Source organism: Gossypium raimondii, chromosome 12 (genome assembly GCF_025698545.1).
Source record: "Gossypium raimondii isolate GPD5lz chromosome 12, ASM2569854v1, whole genome shotgun sequence".
Classification (NCBI taxonomy): Eukaryota; Viridiplantae; Streptophyta; class Magnoliopsida; order Malvales; family Malvaceae; genus Gossypium; species Gossypium raimondii.
Window position 1 is genome coordinate 7,443,813 of NC_068576.1, and position 17,558 is coordinate 7,461,370.

Here is a 17,558-nt window from a genome sequence, read left to right on the forward strand (position 1 = left end):
AAATTTTTGCAAACCTTCATTCACCAAACACTACAATTAGAGGGTTTGACTACCTAATCCTTCATTTGTGCCCAAATCAGTTAAAAAAGATTCAAAACTCTATTTATCGAACACTCCCTTTGTAATTGATGTGTTACTTTTGATTTATTTTACGAAATAAAAAATTAAAATTTTAATTTTAATTATCAAAATTTGATTTTAGAGTGGGAAAGTTAAATTTTGGAATGAGTAGGGAGTGGGATTAAAAAGAAAAAAAAAGAGAGGGAAAAATATAAGATAAAAGCGGTCCAAAATAGAAGTTGAATGGGCTTAGGATAAATTAGAAATGAGAGCCCAAAATTTGTTTCTGGGGCTCTCTAAAGTCTAACACTGCCCGGAACCAGAAGCAGCAGAATATCTTCATGTCTCAGCCTCTGTAACTGCGGCCGGGTAAGGCTATGCTAACCTAATTATTCCCGCTAACTTTCTTAAGGCTTTTCTGCTTCGCATGTATTTATGTATATATATCCAAAAGAATCTTTATGTATATATTTATGTAACCCTAGCAATCCATGCAAATGGAATCACAGATGGAAGCAGTGAAGGTTGAAGGTTTTGGCCCTGATTCAGAAGTGGAGGATTTAGGACGATGCGTTGATGAAATTTCCACCACTGTCAGTCGGGTAAACTCCCCGCCCCAAATTATTTCCCCTTCTTTTTAATTTCTAATTTGCACCCCAGGGCTTCTGTACAGCTACAGATGTTCAATTATTATTCTTTCTTTAGATTTGTCATTCTGGTATTTAATGTAAGCTAAATTCAAAATGGAAAACTGGGAGCTAGTACCTAAATACAACTCATAATGCATGTCAAATTTCGTTGTAATTGTCTGAAGTATATTATACTACACCATAAATTTATGATCAGCTTTTATTTATTCATTTAAGTTTTAGCAGCTTTTTGTTTTTCTTGATATTATCCCTCTGGTAACGTTTCCAAACACTTAATAAGTCCTGCATTTTGCAGCTTGCACATATACTTACATCTTTACATTATTGATTGGAACCATATTGAACTTGCAGCTCGAGCAAAGAGTTAACGATGTCGAGCAGTTCTACTTGACTACAGATAATATGGAGTTGACTATTACCAAATCTGCTTCAGCTTTTAAGGAAAAAGTCAAGGAAAAACAGCTTACTGGCCTTGAAAAGCAGCAGCAAGAAGCATCACAAAGAGAAGCTGCTGCTCTGAAGAGAATGCAGGAACTTATGCGCCAATTTGCCACAATTTTACGTCAGGTAAGCATAATTTCTATTTTGAAATTTTCTTCAGAGGTATCAATCATATTGTCTGGTTTCACCTTCTATTTTGAAAGCCTATCTATTCCTCCTAGTTTCTTTCTTATAGATTTCGTTCATCTGATTTTTTTTTTCTTTTGTGTTTTCTGATTAAAGATTATTAATTCGATACCTAGACTAGGCAAAGAAAACAAAGTTCGTATTAGAATATTCTCAAAGAATGTTAATAAGACGTTAGCTTGGTTTTTTAATCAGGGATCATTTTACATAAATAGTACCTTAGTGAGTTTAATCAGGGACTTTTTACATGAATAGTAGCTGCAGCTTTTATTTATCTGGTATATAAACTTCTATTACAGATGGTTGACATGGCAAATGTTTTCTTGGAAGTTTTTCCCTTTAAGTGGGCAGGTTATGCTAGAGCTTGATTCTTTGTCATTATTCTTCTACGCTCTCTCTTTTCTTAATATTTTTTCTGCTTTTAGGGGAAATCTTTGCCAGTTTGTTGGATTACAGTTATTGCATTTATCCACACACTCAAAATTTGTCCTTGTACTGAACTCTATACTCTAGCAATCATTCTTTTTGCCAATATCATCTAGGTGATTTCAAAATTTATTTATAAAAATTTAAGGCTTCACCCCCCACCCCCCTCTTAATTCTCATTTCTCATTTTAAATATTAGTTTTCTTTAACAGCAGAGCTGGTTCTTAGTCACAATCTAATTAATTTTTAATTATACTTGCTGTTTGTCAGATCACTCAGCACAAATGGGCACATCCCTTTATGCATCCGGTTGATGTTGAAGGTCTTGGTTTGCATGACTATTATGAGGTAAAGCTTATTGATTGTTTCAATATTTTCTGACTGGCTTTCTCATGTATAAGAAGACATATTTTCTGTTTTTATTGGTCTTTATATTTGAGACTCTTTTCTGTGCTTTAGAAATATGCTGTGCTAATTTTTTTTCTTAAGCACATGCTTGCTCATGTAGACCACTAACTCATCCATACTTCTTAAATTTTGATTGTTTAATTTATTTATACTTTAACATGTATGCTTTAACTGATGCATCATATGGTTGTGCATTTTAGATTGTTCAGAAGCCTATGGACTTTGGTACAATAAAAAGCAAGATGGAAGCTAAGGATGGTACTGGGTACAAGAATGTACGCGAAATTTATTCTGATGTTAGGTTGGTTTTTAAAAATGCCATGAAATACAATGATGAAAGACATGATGTCCATATAATGGCCAAAACTTTATTGGAAAAATTTGAGGAGAAGTGGCTGCAACTTTTGCCTAAAGTTGCTGAAGAGGTAAGCGTTTATCTGGGTATGATGAACTTCAACTGGTAAATGGTTGATGATTTATTAGACTTGTTTTCAGTAGTCTTTTGTGTTTTTAGCTGGAGGCTCTAGAATCATCCTGCTTCAGGCAAGTTGTGTCAGTTCACTTGCTTGAGGTTACTTGCAGGAGAAAAGACAGGTTGAGGAGGAAGCAAAAGCAGAGCTAGATGTGAAGCTGGCACAAGAGGCAGTTCATGCTAACATGGCCAAAGAGTTGAGCAATGAAGTCTGTAAAATAAGTAGCCTCTTGCATATGAAATATAAATTGGATTTATTTCCCCTTTTGTTTTTAAACCAATCCTCATCCATCAACTCTGAACAAATAGATTTGTCAATTCTTTCAGCTTTGTGACGTTGATTTGCAATTGGAGAAACTCAGACAGATAGTCATTCAGAAATGCAGGTATGGTTAAAGATATGTAATTGTATGGAGTTTGGTGCGTTTGGCACAAATTTATGAATACTATCAATTGGTTTGCATCAGGGTGAGAGCTGTATCAGATGGACATATGGTAGTTTGTTGTCATGAATTTGAGAACAACCATTTGTTTGCAACTAGTAATTACTAGTCTGTAGCTTTTTATATTGCTTTGGACAAAGATGTAAATATATATAGAGAGAGAGAGTTAATCTTCTATATAACCTTCAACCAAATCTTCACATCATCAGTATTTAGTTCTTAATTGCATTTTAGTGAAGTATGGTGAGAGTCAAGTCTTTCATTTTCAACCAGCCATTGGTCTCTCATTTCTTTATATCGTTTCGTGGTAAATGATGGTCCATTTATCATGTTTTTGGTAGAGGTGCCAAGATTCTGACATTTGTTGATAAAATAAAGATCACATTTAGGTTATTGGCCATAAACAGAATAACATTTTGGTTGGGCTAATTCCATTGTAAATAAATATGTCTAAAGTATTACTTGCACTTTGTTTCTGTCTATGTTTATATGCCTGTCATTTGAGTTTGTATTTTTAATTCTTCTGAGACCTTTAGTTAAAAATACTGATTATGGACTATCATATAGAAAAATGTCGACTGAAGAGAAAAAGAAACTTGGGACAGCTCTCACCCGATTGTCGCCGGAAGATCTTGGTAAGGCTCTAGAGATAGTTGCTGAGAACAATCCAGGCTTTCAACCAACAGCACAAGAGGTTGATCTTGATATAGATGCCCAGGTAATTGCTTTGGTCCGGTAATGAGTCTAATAATTCATATTTTCTATATAGATAACTATGTCCGTGTAAGGCTGCAAAGCAGCTGCTAAGGTGTATCCCCCATTGTTTTGACTGCACAGAGTGAATTAACGTTGTGGAGATTGAAGGTTTTTGTTCAAGATAAACTAAAACTTGCTGGAAAGTGCTCTGAAGCTGTGGTCTGCAACAACATAAACAATAATGAGAATACCATCAAGAGCAACTCGAAAAGAAGAAGAGAGATATCTGACGCGCTTACAAAGAATGCCATAAAGAGGAATAGGAAGCTCTCTCCTAACTCATGAGCAAGCACTGTTGCAGGCTAGTATTATACTGGTTTTGTCCTTAAACCGGTGAAGTTGCCCAGATGCTGAATATTATTCTTAAATGTGTAGTTGTTAGAATCGGAGTTATGATGGTGGCAGAACTCGTTACGACTATGTAAAGGTCCATAGATAGATTTTGATTACAGAACCTTGTAAATTTTTTGTCTTATTATTGAAGGGTAAATAATGACATTGACGAACGCCGACACATAATACAGGTACCATATGACATAGCGACACTGCCAGGCATGTCCGTGCTTTATATACAATGCATTTATTTTTGTTTATATCTTTCTATGCCTCACTGCCTTTTGAATTATTTTATTAGATGCCTCACTGCCTTGTCTTTTGAATTATTTATGTTTATACAGTACTCTTCAAGTTTTGCAAAGGTGATGAAATCTCCCGACATGATCCGCAATCAATCTACAAGCTTGGACTAACGATGCGTTAAGCATAAATGTTTACTAAGATGCTCTACTTACCTTGAGGTCTTATAAGGGTTAATCCACATTAGGGCTTTGCTCTCTCATTACCAATTTACAATATAATTAAACTTTATGAAGGGGGATGGTCTAACATTCTCATTTCATACCTTTCATAAGTCCATTTCCTTTAACTAGATTAATCTACATGATTCATTATTCATTTTCTCAATTCCATATAGCCTAGTGATTCAATGATAACTCATGTTTTGGAAGCATTATAACAAGTCATTTTTAATCCTTAGAATTTATTGCATCTCATGTGTAGTTATGTTTTATAACCTATTAGAATTTCCATTCTTTTATGACATTCAGCCCTTGGTAAATACTAGTAGAAGGAAACTTGAATACTCATGATACATCCAAACATCAAAGACCACCAAGTGCTAACCTCCACAGCACCGAGGGCATCGAAACATTAAGCCCGAAAGCTTTAGAAATTGCTCATGAATGCAAGGCCCAAAGGCTAACAGAAAGTGTACGTAATATGTGCGAAGCCCAAATGCAACAAAACTCCAAATATCATGAGGACCTCTAAAGAGGTGGTGTGTGCCCCAGTGGTCCAAATAGTATACCCGACCAAGGGGTAACATATCAGAACTTCAAGTATCATCATATAGCCCTAGAACTCCACATAACACCAATAAGTATAAAACTCCTGGTCAAACAAAGTTCATGCCAAAATAAAACTCCAAGCCCATAAACAGAACTCTATATCTAATACATATGAGCATGCTATCGTAACTACTTTTCTAAGTTTCTACGGCAAAGTTTAATTAACAAATCAATTTCATTTATAAGACAATCTTACACACACGCATCATCACACTTATGCTTACACATTTCCACTTGATACATCTCAAGGTGGTATCCACATTTCATCTCATAAATAAGCATTCATTGGACAATCATTCACATTTTAATTTAAGAGTTCGCACTTATGTTCAATATGGGGTTTTGTAATATGAACAATTATGTCATATTACGCTAATTTAACATAAGTTTAACATTTCATAATATGAATTCACAAAAGCTCCACGAGCTACAAATCATTCCATTATTGCAATTTACCATTACATTTATATCCCATAAAATGTTTTATTTTCCAAATTCTTATTATTATACTGTTCAAAGTATTAATACCCTTTTTCACATTTTTACACCAAAACATAGAATGTTTCATTAAATATCATAACTTACTCTTACTTTACAAATTAATGAACTTTTTAAAATTGTCATTTACCATGATTCAAATCAATTTATTACTCACTACTTATCAAAACACAATAAGACTCACAATCTACATTTTTGGTCCAAGATCATGGCATACTTATAATTGTTTCTATTCTCATTTCCACTAAACTATTTCATTTAATATTGATTATTAATATTTAATTCCATTTTAGCATTTAGCCATTTAACCTCTAAGAGTAATCAATTTTAATTCAAACAATGTAAGGATGGATCCTTTAAAACTTACTTTCCGTTGGAAGAGCAATATCACTAATTCCCTTTACACTCACTAGCCAAAAGCTTCACCATCCACTTATCAATTTCGTTTCCTTCATAATACATATCACACATGATACCCAAAAATCATGTTCATGTAGAAATCCTAACAAGTAACCTTGAATAATCATATTAAAGATGACAAAAATGCACTTTCTTACCTTATTCTTAATTTTCTCACACTAACTAAAGCTTTCTCTGTCTAATTCATGAAAACACTTTCTTCTAATGATGAATATGATGATAGAACTAGTCTACAAAGTTTTAACAAGAAAACAATATGGGTAGTGCAGTTGTTTTTTTTTTTTAATTTGAAAGAGAGAAGAAAGAGATGAGAAAGAAATCTTTCTCTTTTTCCATAGAGGGGGACCACGTAAAGGGAAAGAAAGATGAAGGCTCTCATCTTTTATTCCTTTCTCATATCGGTCGTTATTTTAACTCTTTCTGTAAATTTTACTTGTGATCTACTTATTCTACTATTACGTTCTTCCTTTTAAGTAATGTGTTATATGTATGATATATTGTCCGATTTGTCAATAAAAGATCAATTATCACTATTCTTTTACAAATGATTTCTCCTACTATTATTATACTAATGTTACACTCCCCATGTAATCCTAGGCCATAAGAGCCTAGGGTAGTGCGATCGACACAATTTTATTACCTTCAGTATGTCTCTCCTCATGCGTCTGAGAGCAAGGCAAGTTATTTCCCATCATCAAATACTTGATCAAGATCATGTCTCATGGAAGGCTATTTTATAACCTCTCGTTCGACTTGAGGGGGTCTATTGTTATATCCCTCTGCCATCTGGACACATGTCAACACTAGAAGTAGCATTGACCGCTTTGTTGACTTCATCTGAAACTATGCTTTGCCTAACCACCCGCTTTGCTTAAGGAAGCATCAACATCCTACGCTCTTGACTGTTCGCTACTTTTAGAAAGGGCCACCCACCCACTTTTTAAGTGTGAATGCTCTTCAAGTGTGAACACTATTTCAAGGTTACGGGGGTCATCTAAGCATAACAACCTCGTATTGATTGAATGAATAACGGAATAGGCCTCATGATATATGTCCTTCATGCAGTAGACGAGGATAACTTTCTTCTTAGAAACTTCCCACATCACACGAATAGACAAGGAACTTTTCCTATAAATACCCAAATCAATGATGAAGAAAGGATTGATTTCCAGCCTCCAAAGTTACTCTGAGCAATTATCCCCTCAATCAATCTGTCCTTTTTGGGGAATCAACTTCTAGAGCACATGTTTGGTTCATTTTTGGGCAAGAATACACCTTGAAGTCCACTCAAATCGTTATAGCTTGCTTCACTAGTCTTTCTATTTGTGAAATTTACCATCCCAGGTCTGCCAATACCCATTGTTTATCTTTACTGACACAAGTCTAATGGTTCTTGTCACAATTCGTTTTACCATATATATGCACTTAAGTCGAAAGGGTCATCTACAACCAAATCAAAGTTTCCTCACTATCACTTGCACTATAGGTACCCGTTCTTTATTCTTCACTTTTTCACACTAACTCAAGCATTCTATTTCCAGCTCTTAAAAACCCTTGCTTCTAATGATGAAAATGATGGTGGAACTAAGTTTAGAAATTGATTTTCTACAAAATTTTAACAAGAAAACAACTTGGGTAGTGAAGATTTTTTTGTTGAATTTGAGAAAGTGAAGGAAGAGATGAGGAGAAATCTTTCTTTTCTTCATGGAGAGGGACGTAACAAAAGGAAAGAAAGATGAATGCTTTCATATTTTATTCCTTTCCTTCTTTTTTTTTCATTTAATGGTCAAAGGAAAGAAAGATCATGTTTTAAAAATAAATTCTAAAACTATCATTATAATACTCTTGGAAGGCCTAAAATATCTTTTAATGTATTTGCACTTTTAGTCCCTTTCTCATGTCACTTCACTTTATAATTACTAAATGTGACATTTAACACATTATAACTTCACATAACACCACAAGGGTCCATAATATTATCCAAAATTTACACTTTAATCTTTTTTGGCCAAAATGAAAATTTTATAATTTAATCTCTGTACTTTTTATTTTATTTAATTTAGTCGTAACTTATCACTCCACTATTTCTCTAATTGGTCATTTTACACTTTAGTCATCATACTTTTTAAAATTTTTAATATAGTCCTTTTTCATATTTTCACATCCACGATCTTCATAAAAATCCGACCACAACTCATTATAATTACTTTAAGACTCGAAACAGTAGCAGAAAATTTGGAACATGATAAGGATTGAGTGCACCAAGGAGTAGTGTTGTGTGTCAGAATGAATAGATCAAAATGTCTTATTTTTGTGTTAGTATAAGAGGCGTGACAGGATGTAGTTTTAGGTTATATGATAATATGTCAAAGGATGTCGATTTATTGGTTGTAATAGATTGGATTAAAATCTTTCATTCAACCGTATGAATCCCTCATTGTTTGGAATTTAGTTGTTATCAGATAAAGCTATATCGTTTCTTTCTAATCATTTGTGAAACAGTGTTAATTCAACAAGAGGCTCATTGACCCAATGTTTTCCTATTAAAGACTGCAGTGGATTAAATATTGGAAATCGAATTCCACACCCTAAATTATTTCATCCAAATTTGAATTAGGAAAAACTTCGGGTCAAAATATAATTTTTTTTTAAATATTTAAGAATAATGTAAGCAGATAATGGATTTGAGTATCCACATAAGTAAAAGAGAATTCAGATATCAAATGTTATCCGAAATAAACCAAAGCGAACTCAAACTTTCGAGGATTCCTATTCAAAAGTAGAGTTAGTATCCACATTCACAAAAAAAATCGGATAGAATAATTTCATACCATCATTTTTCACTCAAGAAGGCAGTCCACCTACTTCTATTCTTGGTACGAACGACAAGGGCATATCAACAGCTAGCACATTTATGAACTACTTGAATTGGTTCGACTGTCCTTGAGATTCTGCAACCAACCGTATTTCTTTTCTTATTTAGCATCAGCCAATTCCATCTTGTTAAATATCTACTTTAGCATTTACATCACATACCAGACGTTTGAAAGATCTTGTTTGTGGTGTTTTCTTGGTCTTCTCCTGATCTGGTTTGGCACAATTCAGAGCCTGCATGACAAAATATACATTCAAACCAACAGTAATGCTGTCAAAGGCAAAATTTTCAAAACATATTAGCAAGAAAGCTAGCAGCAAAATGGATCTTATGGAACCACCATCAAACTGCACATGCTATTCACGCAATCATTATCAAGTAAAAGATGATACTACCTGAATAAGTGACTCCACACGCCGCCGCATCCGGCTGTGCATAAACCCTTCTGAGCACTGAGGAACAGAATGGCAGTCATATAAATCAAATATCACACAAGTGCCTAATCATGCAGCAATGTCAGAACGTTAAAAATGCACAAATGCATGATGCTCCTTTTTAACTCCTGTTAATAACAAATTAAAATGATATAACCAGGTAGTGTAGATAGTTACTATGCAATTTGAAATATAAGAAAAAAGCCATAACAGATTACAAAAAGAAATTGGTGATTATATTATACTATTATCCTTTTTAAACTCAGGTTCCCTTTTCCTTTTCGGGCATTGAAAACCACACTATTAGTAGTTTCAGTAAAACAGAGTCCTACCCTTTTCACTCTTTCCGCCCCTCTCTTGACTTGGTATGTTCTATTAAGTTATATCTTCTGAATAGGGAAAATATACTCCAAATTAGTTCTCGATAGGCATGAGTTCAATCTTTTCCTTCATGCAATCCTTTCTACACTTTATTTCCTTGCATGCCATATCCTACTTAATTTGTGCTTATACCGATATCAGTTGCCTGACACCATGTCCTCTACAAATTTGCTGATCTTATGAGTATTTATTTTAATATCAGTTAAAGTGTGTGCCAGGAATAACCTCTCTAAAGACTGCATCATATCAGACATCCTCCTTAAATCCCATGATTGACATCATTATGAACTCTCCTTTCTTTTTGGACAACTGAGTGAAGAAACTCAAGTTGCTCACTTCATATTCTCTCTAAAACTCCATCTCTACTGCTGCTTGTACTAAAATTTACATTCATAAGTCTGTTTAGACCAAGAGCAAAAAACCATACAGTTCTTGAGTTTCTCATCCAACAGGTGCTATTTCATCAGCAGAAAGCACATCTTCAGCAAATTCACCTATTACCAGTGCAAATATGAGTTCGAAATTGATCATTGGTACCAACCTATAACAATAGAAACATACTCAGTTGTACCTTGACGAGTCCCTTACACAGGATTAGAACTGCTACAGACATAGCAGTTAGCCAAGCAACTGTTACATTATAAGTATTAAGTTGAATCCACCAAAAAGTATGATGTCTATTTTCTTTCAAATTGCACCAATAATTTGTTATCAGACAACTTTTTGAAACAATTTTCTGTCTTTAACAGCCTTCTCAGGAACAAGCACTTTTCTCAACTCTAATATTTAACTGCAACCTATTTGAACATGTGTCCTCTTTTCTCTCACCTTTTTAAACATACACACACACATATCATTCTCCCTCCTCGTTCAATTGCACACAAAATCCCTAAAAAGAATTTCATACAGCATGTCAACCGTCTTCTTAACCTCTCTCTTTCCAATGTTGTTCTTTGTACTTGTCCAGATTTCTTCATTTCTACACCTATGTAACCTTATGGTACTTCCTTCACCACCAAGGTTCCCTATGCAGAGAGGCAACCCTTTAAATTCTTCCAAAATCTACTGCTTTCGGAAATGCAAATAGCCATATCAACCTAAAAATATTTGCAACCTCACAACCCAACTGCTTCATCCAACTGGTTTACTAGCAGCTATAGCAGACACTCAAATCAATCAACAATGGAACAAATAAACACATGATTGATCACCTTTCTATTTGTCAAGGTACTAAAGAGGTGATACCTTTGCAGCTAAGACAATATTATTCGCCAAATGGAATATTTGTAAAGAAAAAATGCCAATAGAAGATAACGGTGGTTTGGATGGAACATAAATGAGCTTTGGATGTATCATTCATTCACTCTATACTATATCCTTTCGACAATAACAAAGTACAAAAACATATACAGTCAGCTCTCTCTATAACAACAGCCTGTTATAACAACATTTCGCTATAACATCCAAGTTCCTAAAAGAACCGATTCTTTATGTTTTATTTTAAAACTCTATAACAGCTTTTCACTTATGACAGCAACATTCATAGTTATGAAGTATGTTCTTTATTAAATAAGTTCTTTATAACAGCATATGGTCTAAATTTTTAAGTAAATTTATAGTTATTTCATATAAAAACTATTATTTATCATTTATTAAATGAAAATGATCTTAACTAAAATATTATTTCAATAAAAAATGAAACTTCACACGAAGAAACCTATTAGTCATATTTTATTAAATGAAAACAATATTCAACGAGTGGAATTAAAGATAACAATTCAAGAAACTATTAAGTTCCCTAATTAAATATTCTACTATAAATTTGGAACATCATAAACTTATAGATTGATTACTTGAATTTAGTAACTCATGATAAATTAATTAATTTAATTTGATAACTCGTAATGATTAATTTAACTTGTTAGATTTATGAACTTTATAATTAATCATGTGAAAGAATGTAAAATAAAAGATGCATAAAAGCAATAAGACATGCACTTGTTATACGTCTTTTAATTTTGTTGATTTGATTCCTACTTTCTTACTTTTTTGAACATAATTCTCACTTTCTTTATTTGATGGAAATTCACGATATGAATTCTATGGTAAGCTTGCAACGATTATCACAACAGCCACCTCTCTATAACAGACAAAATCTGGGCAGACAAATGAGGCTGTTATAGAGAGGGTTGACTGTACGAGTAAAAGAATACAAATAAAAATGAATGTTACATTCTTCTGTTTATAATAACTAACATTAATTTTTCAAAGGCAATTTAGAACCCAGACTAATGACTATTAAATGAACTTCTCAGTCATAAATATAACAATTAGGTTACAAGTTCTTGACTTAATTGTTTCTCAAATTTCAAAGCGCTAATGGAACAAAGAAAGTTAAACAAAATAAAACTAACCTTAACGTGATAATTCACATATGCATGAAATGTTGATAAATTCCACACAGTACGGTCCAATTTTCTGCCTTCCACATGGCGTGGTAAAATAACTGCATTTATTACACATAACAGAGTTTGTCATATTGGCAACAGAACTACAAGTGGAAAAAAACAAAACTCTAATCTTCTGATATTACCAAAAGTTACAAAGCCTGCATTTGCTGATAATGCATCATCAGTTACTCCCTTCAGTTCCAGCGGTGGAGTTTGAGACCACAAACACGGAGGTGCATTACTCAACCCAGCTGTACGCCTTGACTCCATGAATTCCTGAAAGATGATGAAACATTTGAGAGGGAAACAAGAAAAATAACCATAAGATCTGCATACAATAGTTGCACCCTCTTACCGTACCTGGAGGAAGGAGGTTGCCAAAACAGTGTCTATCGAGTCCTTGAATCTCATTGGAAACACCACCGTCACCTTCTCTGCCTGCTAAATTATAATTTTCTACCCAGTTAAACAAGAATGCATCCACAGTCACTCATACATGAGGTAGACACATTTGCACCTTCGACCCAAAACAATCAAACAATTAATTGTATAAAAGAAAAGAGAGAGACAGACCATCTGAAGCATAACAAATAAATCTAAACTGCAGGACAGATAATAAGAGAATGAAATATAACATGAACTTACAAATTTGTGTCCATCATTAAAACTTAAATCAGGCTAGTCACTTGAAACTATACCTGAGGAACAAGGAAGAAGGACTCATTTGGCCGATGCACAAGGGCAACAAACTGATCTATATCAGGAGCAACAGTTCTTGAAGCAAGGTGTTTTAGGATTACTCTTAAAGGGGCCCCTAATACCACTTCTCTAACAGATGCAATCTTTACCAAAAGAGTATGTCGCTGATCTGCAGGATATAAAAAGTTGAAACTGTCACACAAGAACAAGAATGACGCAGACCAAGGAGACAAGTATAAGCTAAACTCATTAGAGTTTTCCGGTGAAAGTCAGCCAAGATGGATATTTAAGCCCTCAATCCTGATTAACCACAAAACAAGCTAAATAATAGATAGAGATCACTTTTTGTTATCCTCCCCCGGCCACAAATTGAACGGCATACACCCATCCTTTCCTTTTGTAACAGAAAGGCCCAAATATTTCTTTTTTAATTTTTAAAAAATAAAATAAAATAAAATAACTCAAAATTTAATCTAGTAATGCTTGTAATTCATTTTTAACTGCTGTCTTGTTCCACTTTAGCTGTTCATTTGTAACCGCTGTCTTGTTCCTAAACTAGATGGGGCAATAAGCCCAGCCAGTGCAAGCAATAAGAGAACACTACACAATTTCAGTTTTTGGAGCACACTTTAAATGCAGTAAGCTGATTCTATTTGTTATGACACTGACCCCCTTGGTCACTGGTCAGATTATCATTATTTTCTATGACAAGCACCCTTTCTTATACGGGTATGATTTACGTTGCATATGCATCTGAAACTATCAGAGAACCATCCTATTTGACATGGAAGCTACTTAGTACAAGCATGCTACAAAATATGATTGATCTCTTAACCTAACGCTACTATTGTGTTCTGGAAAAGGGGTGTGTGTACATATATATACTTATAGCTATGAGTTCTCACCTAGGAATCTTCTACCTTTCAACTACAGGTATAACAGTACTTACTAAAATCCAAGCTTAAAACCAAGAGAATTAAGCACAGAAAAATTAAGAAAATGTCTTATCAAATAATAAAGAACCTTAGACGCATTAATGTACTCCAAATACTAGTTCCTTAAGTCATTTTTAATCAAGGACAGGAATTTTCAACATGCTGATGCCAATACTTTGTCATATAACCGTGCAAGCTCATAATGACCTAAGAAAATGAACTTGTTGACCTTCATCTTGAGGAAGTTTGGACAAATTCAGTTTCAATGTCAGATTGAAGCCATCCCTTGGAGGATCAAGAATTTGCACGATTACACCATAAGCTGCTTTAATAGCTTCTATGGCTCCAAATGGAAGTCCACCAACGAAAACAGTTTCCAGAGGTGGGGTAGGTAATGATAATGAAAGCAGTAGAATATGGGGATTCTTCATTGACACCTGCATATCATTTGCAAATTACATGAGCATAATATAATTACAGTGGCTTTTGTACCTTAACTATAAGTTCAGAGAGCCCAGAGGAGCAAAACGAAATACATGAGTATGAATAATTCATAATACAATCACTCAATTTCTTTTACATAGGTGTAACAACGAAAAAGCTTCTAAATCACCTGAACATGGTAACGAACATCATCAAATTCAACCCAGTGATGGTCTAGTTCAATACACTTTTCAAGACTGCAAAAGCGACATGAGAGAAATCAGCAAGCTGAGAAAGAAAGTGTAAACAATAAGCAGAAAAGGTCCAGGTAGCCTGAAAATTATTCAGTTTTTACACCCAAAATAAATAAGAATGTTTGTACACTCAACACCAGGATGTATAATTGAAATACAAATATTAAAGCACAGCACATCATGGACAGCATGCTTGGCATAAAAGAGTAGGCATAGTTCCAACTTGGTCCACACCTTTAACATATTACTAAACCGTAAAACACAAAAAACCCTAGAGCTTAAACACATTTGAAAATTCTAACCGTATCCAATTGTTCTTGATGATCTATTGTTAGTCTAATAGTTAACAATCCTGTATACTGATCTTGACCACATATTACTCTAATTTAGATATTTATTACAGTTTTGAATGGGAGTTTGTATATTTCATGTTAATTACTATTAATAAATATAAACTTTAAAAAAAACACTAATTCTGGGAAAACTTAAGCTACAAAATTTTAAAGAAGGGCTATATTTGATGATAGTATCGTCAGTGGAGATGATACATCTCTGGCATACCAAAGCGTAGGGTAGGAGGTCAGGTATTTAAAAGTAACAGTACTAGTTAAAAAAAATGAGACGAGCAATGGAAGATTGATTAGGAAAGGAACCATCAAACTCATAAGAGAAGGTTGTAAAGAATGAAAAATACATCTATGAATTAGAAATGTAGTTGGAATCCTTGACCTGACTCTGCTCGAATTCCCAACATGTCTTTCAAACATCAAATACATACAAGAACTAAGATGTAATTAAAGAAGTAAAATAAAAGAAATCAAATCAAATGATAAAAGCTTATACTTATCGGATTAAAAGAAAAGAAAACGAAGGAAAAAGTACTTCTGAATTCGATTCAGCAAAGTCTGGAGAAGGAATCGTGAATGGGACTGTAAAAGTATCATCGATTTCTTTCTCCGTCGATCGAAAAGGACAAACAAGACCAAAATCGAACTATCTCTCCGGCTCCTTCCTTTCGGTGCCAATTATCGTTTAGAGCCGGGATCTGTTGCTTCTATTGCAGTGTTTTTACTTTGGAAGAGGCTTTTTCCGGACGGAGGATCAAATCACCCGTAAAATACTTCTCTTAAAAGAATAAGTTAGAAATAAATTAAAGCGATAATCACAGACTTGCTACTGAAATTTGGCAAACATTCTAATTTGGTACCTGAATTTTGGAAAAATTGATTTTGGTACTGAACTTTTAACATTGTTTATCTATGTGGTAGTACCTTTGGCTGAAGATGTTAATTTTTTACTTGTCAGGACCCGAAACCCAATCGTGTAAGTTAGGTAAAAATATTTTAATTGAACAAGGACAAGGGCCTAAGATCAAAATATGCCTTTAATTTTTTTGATTTAATTAAAATAATAAAGTACCCCTTAAAATGTATTTTATAAATATTAAAGAAAATAACTTTTTGTTTTGTTTTGTTTCCTTCTTCCGTGAAGAGAATTAGGCGTCGTTGCCATTATGCTACCGTCCAGCCAAAATTTTGACAGAAAGATTCGCCTATTTCTCTTCTTTCTAGTTTTCCGGTTAGCTTTCTTGAAAATCTTAGTTAAAATTTCACAATATTTAGAACTTTTAAAGCCCTGATGGAATTTTGACTGTGGCTTCCTCAAGAACCAGAAACTTGAAATGGGCTTTGGTTTTGATCTGCTTGGATTGATGGGTTTTATTTGTGATGTTAATTTTTTGGGCTTGGTGTTCTAATGGATTGGTGAGTTTGAGTGAATATGTTTAGTTGTCTCGGAATTGGAGGTTGTCAATTTGGTTTTGGTAATTGAGAATTGGCAATGTTGTTAGGGGATAGAAATGTTCTTAATTTTTTTTAAAAAAAACTTTAAAATGACTATTTAAATTGATTTATTGCAAAAGGGTTGTTTACTTTTTAAAAATTCATGAAATTAAGGTTTGAATTAGATGAAAAGAATGTGAATGATTAATTTGAAGAAAATTAAAAGAAGAATAAAGAAATCAATATGGTTTTTAAGTGGTAGGAAACATATTTTCTGCTTTCTCCAAGACAATGAAGTTAATTTCAATTTTTAAATTTATTTTAGTTTGAACATTAAAAACATAACAAGGTGAAAATGAAAAGAAAACCTTCTTTTAATTATTTATTCTTACGTCTATGGTATATTATTTAAAAATGAAATATGCGGCACCTTATGATTAGGTCACGTGTCCGACAAATTTAAAATTGACTTTCTTTTTACGTTCAAGTACCACATTAAAAGATTTGTCAAAGTTTAAATACCAAATATGCCATTATCTCGAAATTAATATTGAATATATCTAACATTGATGTTAAATAGCCATTAAACAAAACTACATTAACAAATTTATAAAAATTAAAATAAAAATCAAACATGAATTTAGTTAAGATGGTAAAGTTGTGATAAATGAAAGCTATAATAGTTTAGGTTTAAATCTCATGATTCTCATTATTAGTATGAATTTTTTTTTAAAAATTTATTATAATGTAAAAGACATAAATGCCCTAAAAATATTGGTTCCTTTGTAAAAAGAACAAGCTTAATATAGTGTAACACCCCTAACCCATATCCGTCGCCGGAACAGGGTTACGGAGCATTATCGGAATAAACAAATCAAATACAAACATTTCATATTATTTAACATTCATGTTAGATATTATTCATAAAGTCCCTTATATGAGCCCTCGAGGCCCAAAACATACATTAGAAATAAGTCGGGACTAAATTGGGTATCCAGAGAATTTTTCGCAAAATTTTAAAATTTTTCCAAGGTACAGGGCCACACGCCCCTATAGCCAGGCCGTGTGAGCACGCTCGTGTCTCAGGCCATGTGGATATTCGAAATAGGGCACACGGCCATATCCAAGCCCATGTGCATACCCGTGTAACTCTCTGACTT

General features: G+C 33.6%; 2 protein-coding genes across 4 annotated transcripts; one reads left to right on the plus strand and one right to left on the minus strand.

The window, feature by feature from the left end:
* Positions 1-305: 305 nt before the first annotated feature.
* On the plus strand, positions 306-4,435 carry LOC105763100 (transcription factor GTE1). Of its 2 annotated transcripts, none has more exons than XM_012581179.2 (9): positions 306-429; positions 570-662; positions 1,062-1,277; positions 2,034-2,111; positions 2,372-2,596; positions 2,754-2,852; positions 2,971-3,029; positions 3,654-3,804; positions 3,924-4,435. In XM_012581179.2, the coding sequence occupies exons 2-9, from the start codon at positions 570-572 to the stop codon at positions 4,125-4,127; spliced, it is 1,125 nt and encodes a 374-aa protein (XP_012436633.1). In that variant the 5' UTR covers positions 306-429; the 3' UTR covers positions 4,128-4,435. The 2 variants fall into 2 exon arrangements, with proteins under 2 accessions (XP_012436633.1, XP_012436635.1); XM_012581181.2 differs by having other exon boundaries at positions 361-429; positions 546-662.
* A 4,428-nt stretch (positions 4,436-8,863) lies between these two features.
* On the minus strand, positions 8,864-15,731 carry LOC105763102 (actin-related protein 2/3 complex subunit 2A). Of its 2 annotated transcripts, none has more exons than XM_052625771.1 (10): positions 15,500-15,731; positions 14,554-14,620; positions 14,170-14,377; positions 13,005-13,174; positions 12,667-12,747; positions 12,450-12,582; positions 12,271-12,362; positions 9,437-9,493; positions 9,203-9,274; positions 8,864-9,117 (listed from the first exon to the last, which is right to left on the minus strand). In XM_052625771.1, the coding sequence occupies exons 1-10, from the start codon at positions 15,559-15,561 to the stop codon at positions 9,079-9,081; spliced, it is 981 nt and encodes a 326-aa protein (XP_052481731.1). In that variant the 5' UTR covers positions 15,562-15,731; the 3' UTR covers positions 8,864-9,078. The 2 variants fall into 2 exon arrangements, with proteins under 2 accessions (XP_052481731.1, XP_012436642.1); XM_012581188.2 differs by having other exon boundaries at positions 12,667-12,744; positions 15,500-15,730.
* Between the last annotated feature and the right edge of the window lie 1,827 nt (positions 15,732-17,558).